Below are 12,190 nucleotides of genomic sequence, written 5' to 3'. Positions count from 1 at the left end.
TATTTCATGATGAGGAGACATACCACATCTGAGGGGTATTTGAGTTCCTCTCTGTCAAATCTGCCTTGGAGTTTCACCGGGGATCCCTTTCCTCTGAAAAATCTGTTTAGTCCCTCACTATTGGTTGTACGGGTGCTACGTTTCCACCTTGCCTCCATGGAAAGGCCTGTGGGTTGTGCAATGACTTCCTGTGTAACTTCAAATGAAATTCCCCCCACCATAACACGCTTGTTGTTCCATGAGGTCGCAAATTGTACTGAGATTTGTTCATCATGTCCCTTCAGGGATTCCATAAATGCTGCAACGCCTACCTTAGTGCAATAGTTCCATATAACCGAGTCCATGCTGAAATCCTTTGGACTATTTGGCTCATAACGAACCCTATCACCTCCCATTTCGCCCTGCTTAGAACAAGAATCTAGAGTTTTCTCCTTAGCCTTTAGCATGGAAACAAAAATAACAGAGCAGTGCCTTGGAGAAATAAAATTTGCATTTCCATAAGAAAATAAGGCATAAGGCAACCTTCGGTGAAACAATTATGAACTTGTTACAAAAAAACTCCTTCATTTGTTTATATAAAAATATGTAATATGAGAACATTCTCAATCATTATATAGAATATTTTATAAAAAAATTCTAACCTACCATATTTTAAATATCTTTATATACATAAAAGGATAAATAAAAATAATATATCTTTTATCTATATATAAAATTATACTCTTTAACATATTAATTTATATATAATTTTCTATTCATGTAATCCTTACACCTCCTTCAAATACAAGTGCTAGACCTATGCATAAATGGTTGTATTTTGAGATTGTTTAGGGGAGAGGACCTAGTAGTTGAGCATATTAACTTTGCACTTTTCAAAATCTTATGTGGAAATTTCAAATCACTCCCAATTTTTTACAACAGCTTATTTGGCAAGTCCCCTGCTCATATCTAAGGTTTTAGGGTCACATCATAAAATATGATGCCACATCAACATATGCTTTTTGCCAAGGTTTCCAAAACAACCCATTAAAAAGGTGAGACCAATGGTCATGCAAAAGGGAGACCCATACTTGTGCAACTGATGTGGCATAACAGGATTGGTTGCTTTTAACAACTATGGGTAGTCATCATCAACAATAACAACTTTAAAGCCATGACTATTGGTATTCAATCAACAAATGTAGGTATTAAACCAACAACTACTATCACAACCATTAGATCCTTCCCCTAATACATGTTCAACTCCTAAATAAACCCATATGATCGATGTGTATGATGTGATACATAGGAAAGAAAAGAGGTGAACATAGTTCCTAAATAAAATAAACCATCTACACGTCAATCCTCATATTAAACACAATTGTTTCTTAAAATAAATGTTGAGAAATTTAGTGATACTGAATCTCTTGTCAGCTTTCATATAAATTTAACTCACTACAGACCACATCATATATTAAAGATGATTACGGATCATTTTTGAATCATATTCAATTTTTATCTATATCTACACTTGCTCTTGTGCTCCAGACCAGGAGCAGCTTGGAAATGGAGAATGAGATTGGAAGGAAGAAATTTTCAGGGCACGTTGTGGTGGTGCCCTATTCCACCCTTGGCCACACAAATCCCATACTTCAATTCGCCAAAAATCTGGCTTCCAAGGGCTTGCTCGTCTCCTTCGTAAGCCTCCATTACGATCATACCAGAATTGAAAAGGCTACAAAATGCCTCAATCGCCTCAACCTGGCCGTGCCGGGCCTTGTTCGATTGGAATGGATTCCCGATGAGATCCCTCCCGACGTGCCCATCGACCACCATATCAACGATTTCCTATTCTATCACATGCACCACACCATGACAGGTCACGGGCTCGAATCCCTCCTCCTCCGTCTCAACGCCTCCATCAATCCTGTATCCTGTATTGTCTACGATTCATTCCTTCCCTGGGTTCCCAAAATTGCAGTCAAACTCAGCGTTCCCCACGCCTTCTTCTGGACGCAGTCTGCCTCGGTTTTCTCTCTTTACCACCACTTCAAGACCGGTCAGAATCTCATTTCAACAAATTTCTCTTACCGGGTTTTCACGAGTCGCACGATTCATTAAGTAATGCTATGAGATAATCGATTTCTTCTTGTTGGTGTGCTTACAGTTGAGAAGTGGGATGGGGAACGAAATCTGCCGGAGAACTTCGATGTTCCGTGTCTGGGCGAATTTAATATTAGGGATTTACCTCCGTCATTGCACCATGCCAGAGGGGTGCCCGACTTCTTCGCAGATCTGGACTCTGTAACCGACGCTTCCTGTGTGCTCATTAATTCCTTCGACGAGCTCGAAGACAGGGTACTGGAATATTTGAGCAGATCAGTGGGAGTGCCTATTTTAACAGTTGGCCCCTCTATACCCTCGGCTTTTCTGGAGGGAGGCAATCTGGAGGACAAGCGGGTGGGCTGCAGACCCTTGGGAAGGGCCGGATTTCATAGGTAAATGGCTGGGTAGAAAACCCCCGCTTTCGATTGTTTATGTTTCCTTCGGCAGCATAACCTCTATTAGCCCTAATCAGATCCGCGAATTGGCAGAGGGGCTTGAGAGAAGCAAACAAAGCTTTTTGTGGGTCATCAGGCCTCCCAAAGGCCACCATGACCTCAATCTGTTGTTGCCTCCAGGATTTCTTGAGAGAATGGAAGAAAGGGGTTTGATGGTAGAGTGGTGTGTTCAACTTGAAGTGCTGTCACATCCATCTGTGGGGGTGTTTATAAGCCACTGTGGTTGGAATTCCACAATCGATGCCCTCACCTCGGGTGTTCCAATGCTCACTTCCGCGATTTCGGCGGATCAGTTCAGTAACGCCAAATGCGTGGCGGATGTTTGGAAAACAGGGCGCAGAATGAAGAAGGGAGAAGATGGGGTTGTGGGGATGCAGGAGATTGAGAGACGTGTGAGATCAGCGATGGAGGGCGGGGAAGAATTTGCAGAGGTGAGGAAGAATAGCTTGAGATTGAAGGAAGCGGCGAGGCGAGCTATGATGCCCGGCGGATCTTCTGATGCGAATTTGTCTCGTTTTACTAGAGAGCTTGCGACAGTTGCAGCATAATTTGTTTTTGTCTTCTCTTGCGGCCATAATCTTTTATAAGGTTTCAAAAGGCTCCAGGGAATCATAACTGTAAGTCTATGTATAAGCCCCTGTTCTTATTGTTGCTGAGAAGAAATTTTAAAGCACCTAGAGACTGTGATGCATGAACGGTGATCTGACAGTGTTCTATTTTTTAATAAGAACTTGTTAGCTGCTACATGACATATGTTGTGAACTTAATTAAGCAACTAAGGGAAGAATGTTTTTGGATTTAATTATATGATTATTTTTAATATCAAAGATTGGTATTATAATAATTTATTATTATTATTTTTCAAGATAATAATATATTATTTGAAATGTGATAGGTAATGGAAGGCGTATCCTAAAGCTAAGTATAATTAAATTCAAAGTAAAAGACAATATGTCTAAATAGAATAAAAAATAAATATCAAAAAATAGTAAAATATATAATATTTGATTTTATTGCATATTATTTTTGGTGTTTATGCTAAATGTTGCATATTGTCAATCTAATCTTTTGTTTCATTTTGAACCTTTCTTTTTAATGATTTTAGTCAACATTTTTTAACATTAAAATGTTTGTCTTTATTTTTCGTTTGTGTTTTCATAAAAAAAAAGAAAGATTGTGAACACTTAGTCAAAACATTTTCAAGAAAAATGTTTAGATTCTTTTATTCAATTTATATCTCTTACGATCAAGGAGTAATATTGATGGGTGACATCATTAAAATCTAATAGATGAATAGTTGAAGTGCTTCTAATTTTGATGAATAAAGGAATCTATAATATATTCAAAATATCTATCCATTTTATTATTTGAATTAGCACAATCAATACTTGGAAATATTTCATAGAAAGTAATGGTAAAAAATTATGGGCAACAATTTCAATCAAAGTAACAATCAAATGAATAAATTACAACTTACCATCTAGATTCAAGGGAGTACATAAGAAATAAATAATCCGATAAAAGTTGTGATCACTAATGTAGAAATGAATGAGATGAAAATATAGAATGGAAATACTATAATAAGAAAGAATGATATAAACTCTTTTATATTTAGTGGCTTTAAATCTTTTAATTTATTAAATAAATTGGATGGGTTTTGAAATGGTAATTGATTGAAATGAGTTAGGGCTCATTCATAAACAAGTTATTTAAGGCATCTTGATGTCACCTTTATATATATTAATTTCCTATTTAGTTATTTGTGTTAGACAATGTACATGCAGTCCAAACTCCATGGAAAGAATCGTAAGTCAATCAAAATTTTCATGTTAACTAATTTTTTTTTTAAAAGTCGAAGCAGTTCATAATTGGGATTCAATATAATATTTCATTATATTGTCCTCTTCCTTTTGATCTACTTATATGCTTCAATATTTCTCATTTCTAGTACATTAGAGATAACAATTGTTTCAATCACTTAAGATACTATTGAATAAATAAAATATTTGAACTAAAAATAAATGAGTAGTAAAAAAAACATAGAAAATTGTATATTATCATCACACAAATTACATAAAAAATATTTATTTTTTTTGCATGTTGTACAGTGGTAAAATGGTTGTATGGCTAATAAAAGCCTCTAAAAAGAAATTCTAGAAAATAATAAAAGTTTTCATATGTAATAATGTTCTACAAACTGGAATATTCAATAGATAAAAATTATCTCCACCATTATAATTTTTAAGATGCATTTGTAAAATCAACACTATCTCCAACACCTTTCTATAATGTTATTTGGAGAGGATTATTACAATACTTAGGATATAGCAACTTCATTGAGATGTAGAAAATTCCAAAGCTTGACAAATTTCGCTACATGCAATGCTTTGTTAATATATCACCAATTTGATCTTTTGTTAAAATAAAAAATTGAAACTCCACTTAATCAATTCACGAACAAAGTGTTGATGTACTTCTATATGTTTTGATCTAGCATGATATAAATGATTTTTTGCTATCTTGATAGTGCTTTGATTATCACAAAATATAATTGTCGGACAATCTTGTGAGTGTTGTGTTTCTTCAAGTAGTCTTCTAAGCCATAATGCTTCTTGAGATTCCTTTGACAAACCACTTAATTTTAAAATTTAAAATGATAATTAGAATGTTGAAATTCAGATTTGCTTTCGACCTTAGGGCGACCTAAAATCAATAAAATCTCACAAGCCTCTAAAATTGAATAGTAAAATACAGTCAAAACAGGCTCCCAAAATTTGGGGAGAAAAAGTCAGCACCAAGTAGCCCCCTCTTGGTCTGACCAAATTTTTAGGGAAGCAAGATATTGTGATACTAATGCGAATTCCAGAAGGATATGGAAATTGAAGATGTCTAGATATGCGAAATAAGGCCTTGAAGGTTGAAATAGGACACACTTAAGATGTTCAATAAGATGATTAATTGAAAGAATGAAACAAAAAAGGGCACACTTAAGGTTAAGGGCCAACTTTTATGATGTTTAGAAGGACAAAATAAAGCTTTAGATTTAACTAAATTGATTAAATGCTTAAAGGAAAATTGGAAATTGCACAAGATTAATTTAAATTTTAAAATTAGAGTTTGTTGCATTAACCACTTAATTTAAAAAATTTAAATTTGAAAATCCAAATGTTATAAGGTGGGAATGTGAATTTTGAAATTGAAGCAACAACTCAAATCTAAAAGTTAATTCAAGATCTACACAATCCACAAGTTCAATTTTAAAATTAAAATCTCGGGTTTTTTTATTTAACCACTTAATTTTAAAAAAATTGTTGAAAAATGAACGTGTAAATGAAAACTTGAATTGTGTAAATGAAAACTTGAATTGTAAAATTGAAGAGTTCTCAGATTTGAAACAATTAATCCAATTTAGACAAATCACAAGTTCAATTTTGAATCTAAAAATTAGGGTTGTTGTGAATTTAACCTCTAATTTTTTGAAAATTGCAAGGAAATTAAACTTATAATTGAAAATTTGAATTATAAATTGCATATGAATCAAATCCAAAAATGAAAATTAGAAGTAAGGATAAGACACGTCAGGTTTACCAAAATGTAAAGGGGAAAATTAGGTGACTTGGCAATTTGCAACATAGAAGGAGAAATCACCAAATCACCTATTTTCGCTTGAATGGGGAGATGTCTTTACATTCAAAAGACGGGGGGGAATCCACTAGATTTAGTCACTAATCATATTAGGACTGAATACCAAGTAGATTGATTGAAATGGAATGTGTTTGACCCTCTTTTGTAAGTTGACTAGTTAAATTAAGACTATGTGCTAGAAATGAAGACAAATATGAGAAAATAGTGAGTTGTAAATTCGGGATTGTGTCGTGCACCTGGATCTGAGAAGTATGAGATGATTCAGAACTACTCTGTGAAAACTGCCAAAAATAGTAGGGATTGTGTGCAGGGACTAGGAAGCCCTCCTCTTAGTCCTCCGAAATTTTTGATCGCCGAAAAGGGTTTTTCCGTCTTTTTGTCTGAAGCTCATCCCGAGAGTTACAGCTGTGCACATGTTTTCTGCACACAGAAGGAAAGGGAAATATGTTGGAGATAGGGGTTTGCCTTTAGGTCAAACCCCAGTTTTAGAATTAACCAAGTGGTTGAAATAATGTAATTGAAATGACTAAAAGTAGAAATCCTCCTCTTTGAGAGGATGTTGAATTGACTGAAAATGAAATGCTTATTCCTCCTTGTGAAGTTTTGTTTGCCTCCACATGGAATTAGGACTTCATGAATTAGAATGATGATCTCCTCTTCAATACTTAAAAACTTGACTCTATTGTTGCTCCAAAGCTTAAAGGAAGATTGAAAATGCTCAATTGCTGAACACTTGAATGCTTGATCTCTTGGATGCTTGAAGACCTCTTCTGTGTGCTTATGGACACTTCCCCCCTTCAAATGAGAGGGGAAATCCCTCTTCTACACTTGTCCGTAGGGAAAACAAATTAACTTTCTAACATGAGTCGACATGGAGGGGTTTTTACCACTCTAATTTGAAATAGGCCAGGGGGGCTAAAATAGGTCCCCATTAGAGAGGACCGGGGTGCCATGCCCTGGTCCTGCCCTATTTTGGGGCAAGATCAAGGTGGCAATGAGGTACATCTTTGATCTAGATGGTGTTTATGACATGTATGAGCATAATCAAGTCTTTGATCAAGCCAAGGGGTGCAAACACTAAGGCAAATACCCAAATGTGATAAAAAACTACAAGGGGTGCAATTTTAGGATGCTACAAGTACACCTTTTACATTTTAGCTTATCCTAAAGAATGTATCTTGCTAGAATATCAGTTCTCTTTCTCACAAAGTCCTTTACACCTTTGATGATGATATTTAATACCTTATCTTGTTTGTCTTTTCTTCTCTTATTTGTCTCTTGATTTGTTTCTCTATGATTTCTTTATTCTTGATTGATGGTCCAATTACAACTCGTGCCTAAAATTTGACTTCTTATATTTGTTCTCTTAGTTTGTTTTCTCTTATTTTGATGTTTACAATTTCTAATTGAAACTCTTCTAGCTGTGTAGTGTCACTTGCTTTCATTATTTGTAAGCTTTTTTTTACTACTTTCATTTCTTTTAGTTCTTGTTCTCCACTTTCCAAACTATTTTGCAAGCTTATTACACTCTATTTGAGTAGTTTGTTTTCCCTTTCAAGGTTTCAATTGACTTCAATAATTTTCTTTATCTTGATACCTTCATGGTACCCCTTTGCTTATATGTACTCAATCCTCTTTTTCATTTTCATTAACTCATTTACATAGAGCTTGGATGACCACAACAACGAAGTGTTTGTGGGGCTATATGCGTCTTCATTGCCTTGAGACCCTTCTTCACTTTCTTTCTAGTTTCCTAAAATAGTTTCGACTTTTCTCCTCATCATGAGAACTATCGAGTATCAAAATTGGCATTATAATGCTCCCCATGTTAGGTACCACTAATAGCTATCTAAACTAAGTACGCTTCATAATTTTCATAGAACCTTGTAATATCCAGTGTTTAACACATTATAGGATTTGTAATGTGATGAACAATACAAGCATGAATTGTAATAGATTTATTCATTTGAGGCAGTGGTATTATAATGATGCCTATCCTACCACCACCCACATCACCTACAAGGACTACCAAATCTTGCCCTACCCTCTTTTAATGCCACAATCCTACAAATGAATCCCTAGCCTCGAGATCATAAATTGCACAAATTCAAAAAAAAATTGAACTAATAATAAAAACCTAACAAATGAACACAGAACAAACCATAGTTGAAGGATCTATTTTAAATGTTACATACGCAATAGGAAGAAGGCCATTTTTTTTTTTTTTTCTATATCTTATTTCTACATGCCACACATGGGTATGCCTCTTAATTGGGCAAGATGAATTCATAAAACTATAAAATAGGAGTTGAACATCAAGCCTTTCAACACTTCAAAATTTACCAAAATATCGACGACGACAACAAGATATACACAAATTATATGGAGCTGATAAGGATTGTACATACAACATCTATATTATCTATAGCAATTCTTATGACACGCAATGGTATATCTTGGATCCCACTCTAATATAGCCTTTTGCTTCTTGAAAAAATAGTTGTCTAGACTTTTATTTGGCAAGAATTCATAGACCGAAAGAAAATTTCCCTTTTGGTGGCACCATCCCAAGAGATGTTCAAGTTACTATCTCAATTTATTGATTATGACAACCTCTGAAATGTGTTCCTTCCTTTGTTGTTTTGAACCCTTGGATATTCTCTACACAACCACAAACTCATTAGTGGAAAAGAAGATTGAGATGTTCAAGGTTATTGTCTCAACTTATTGACTATGCCAATCTCTAAAATGTGTTCCTTACTTTGTTTCTTTGAACCCTTGAATATTCTCTACAAAACCACAAACTCATTAGTGAAAGAGAAGATTTGAATGTTCTAGGTTACTGTCTCAATTTACTTATTATAGCAACCTGTGAAATGTATTCCTTCCTTTGTTGTTTTGAATCCTTGAATATTCTCTATACAACCACAAACTCATTAGTAGAAAAGAAGATTGAAATGTTCAAAATTATTATCTCAATTTACTCCTTCCTTTGTTGTTTTGAATCCTTGAATATTCTCTATACAACCACAAACTCATTAGTAGAAAAGAAGATTGAAATGTTCAAAGTTATTATCTCAATTTACTGATTATGACAACCTTGAAATATGTTCCTTCCTTTATTACTTTGAACCCTTGAATATTTCCTACACAACCACAAACTCATTAGTGAAAAAGAAGACTGAGATGTTCCTTTCCTTTGTTGTCTTGCATATTCTCAACACAACCACGAACTCATCATTGGAAGAGAAGATGCCTCTATACATGCCTTCAAACCCTCCTTAACCAAGCTTCACATCATCACTGAAGTTTTTGGCGGCAATGTTGAGTTAACCATTCGTCCAACTCAGATACTAATAACAACAATAATCTGCGTGTGAAGCATTATTGGATGCCATGGTATCTACTAGTAGAAAGTGACTAACGAACTATCCCACACCTCAAATTCAAATATTAAAGACAATTGTTTCTTAAAATAAATGTTTACAAATAAGTGATATTGAATTTCTCGTCAGCTTATATATAAAAGATACCCATCCTACAGGCCAATCCATCTATAGTAAAGATTCCGGATCATATTCTGATCATATCCAGTTTTCATATTCACACTTGCTTTTGTGCTACAGTCCATGAGCAGCTTGGAAATGGAGAATGAGATTGGAAGCAAGAAATTTTCAGGGCACGTTGTGATGGTGCCCTACTCCACCCTTGGCCACACCAATCCCATGCTTCAATTCGCCAAAAATCTGGCTTCCAAGGGCTTTCTTGTCTCCTTCGTAAGCCTCCATTATGATCATACCAGAATCGAAAAGGCCAGAGAATATCTCCATCGCATCAGCCGGAACGGCCCCGGCCTTGTTCAGTTGGAGTGGATTCCCGATGAAATCCCTCCTGACGTGCCCATTGACCACCACATCGACAATTTCCTCTTCTATCACATGCACCACACAATGACCGGTCATGGGCTCGAATCCCTCCTCCTCCGTTTCAACGCCTCCACCAGTCCTGTATCCTGCGTTGTCTACGATTCCTTCCTTTCCTGGGTTCCCAAAATTGCACTCAAGCTCGGCATTCCCCACGCCTTCTTCTGGACGCAGTCTGCCTCAGTTTTCTCTATTTATCATCACTTCAAGACCGGTCAGAATCTCAATTGAACAAATTTCTCTTTCCATGTTTGTAGGAATCGCATGATTCATTAATTTATGTTATGAGATAATCAATTTCTTCTTGTTGGTGTGCTTACAGTTGAGAAGTGGGATGGGGAACGAAATCTGCCAGTGAATTTCGATTTTCCGTGTCTGGGCGAATTTAATATTGCAGATTTACCTTCGCCATTTCACCATGCCAGAGGAGTGCCCGATTTCTTTGGAGATCTGGACTCTGTAACAAACGCTTCCTGTGTGCTGGTTAATTCCTTCAACAAGCTGGAATGCAGGGTGCTGGAGTTCTTGAGCAGATTACTGAGAATGCCCATTTTAACAGTGGGCCCATCCATACCCTCAGCTTTTCTGGAGGGAGGAAACCCAGAGGACAAGCGGGTGGGAGCAGGGGCAGACCCTTGGGAAGATCCCGAGTACATAAGCAAATGGCTGGATAAAAAACCCCCGCTTTCGGTTGTTTATGTTTCCTTCGGGAGCATAACCTCAATTAGCCCTAATCAGATCTGCGAATTGGCAGAGGGGCTTGAGAGAAGTCAACACAACTTCTTGTGGGTCATCAGGCCTCCCAAAGGCCACCAGGACCTCAATCCATTGTTGCCTGCAGGATTTGTTGAGAGAATTGAAAACAGGGGTTTGGTGGTGGAGTGGTGTGTTCAGCTGGAAGTGCTGTCACATCCATCGGTGGGGGTGTTTATGAGCCACTGTGGTTGGAATTCCACACTGGATGCTCTCAGCTCGGGCGTTCCCATGCTCACTCTGGAGATTTGGGCGGATCAGCCCAGTAACGCCAAATGCGTGGCGGACGTTTGGAAAACAGGGCGGCGAATGAGGAAGGGAGAAGATGGGGTTGTGGGAATGAAGGAGATTGAGAGATGTCTGAGAGCAGCGATGGAGGGCGGTGAAGAATTTGCAGAGTTGAGGAAGAACAGCCTGCGATGGAAGGAGGCGGCGGCCCAGGCTATGATGCCCGGCGGTTCTTCTGATGCAAATCTTTCTCGGTTTGCTCGAGAGCTTGCGGCAATTGCAGAATAGGTTATCATCTCTTCTCTTCCGGCCACAATCTTTTATAAGGTTTCAAAACTCTCAACGGAATCATTACTGTAAGTTTTTGTATAAACCCCTGTTCTTGTTGGGCCCGTTCTTGTTGTAGCCGAGAAAGAAAAATGGAAGCAACGAGTTTTGGATTTAATAGGGTGAACATAAATATTTAATTTACTGGCACTTGTATCAGGTGGAGGAAGTGCAAATCAGGTCTTAGAAAAATATATGTCAACTAATATGAGAGACGGTACAATTGATTTTACATGTAAGATATATTATTATTTTTTTTCAATTTTTTATATATAAAATAATATTAAAAATATGATGTATTAAATTTTTATGTTTTTTGTGCACAAAATATTATGTTTGTAAGTATTTTTATTCTATAGATCACATTAGTAATAATGGGAAACATATGTCTTAAGTTGCTATTCAATTCTAATTCTAATGTATAGAATTTTCTCTAGAACATTTGAAATATATTTGCTTATAATAAATTGAAGGAATGTTTTGTAAAGACTTTAATAAAAGAATCTAATATTATCAAAACACATACAAATCCAAAGGAACAATATGAAGCTTTGTGAAGGTGTCATTGGTTATCAATTATTATTATTAATTGCACTGTTTCATGCTCTATTGAAGTGATTGATTAAATGTGACATTTTGATAATTTCATTGTGATTGTTTTCTATTTTGAAGATTCCACATTTTTATCATCCATAGTATATAAGATAATAGGGATTCAATTGACACCCCATTTTCAAAATAAATCCAAGTTTACATTAATGATGTTATAACCTT

At 36.1% G+C, this 12,190-nt stretch overlaps 1 protein-coding gene across 1 annotated transcript; it reads left to right on the top strand.

Annotated features, from left to right (window-relative positions):
* Positions 1–1,404: 1,404 nt before the first annotated feature.
* Positions 1,405–11,678, top strand: LOC131059840 (uncharacterized). The gene is made up of 5 exons (XM_059210821.1): positions 1,405–2,038; positions 2,147–2,477; positions 2,617–3,076; positions 9,773–10,322; positions 10,431–11,678. Exons 1-5 carry the CDS (start codon positions 1,546–1,548, stop codon positions 11,375–11,377), a joined length of 2,781 nt encoding a protein of 926 aa, XP_059066804.1. The 5' UTR covers positions 1,405–1,545; the 3' UTR covers positions 11,378–11,678.
* The last annotated feature ends 512 nt before the right edge of the window (positions 11,679–12,190 follow it).

Source organism: Cryptomeria japonica, chromosome 1, assembly GCF_030272615.1.
Source record: "Cryptomeria japonica chromosome 1, Sugi_1.0, whole genome shotgun sequence".
Taxonomy (NCBI): Eukaryota; Viridiplantae; Streptophyta; class Pinopsida; order Cupressales; family Cupressaceae; genus Cryptomeria; species Cryptomeria japonica.
This window is presented reverse-complemented; position numbering and strand designations above follow the sequence as displayed.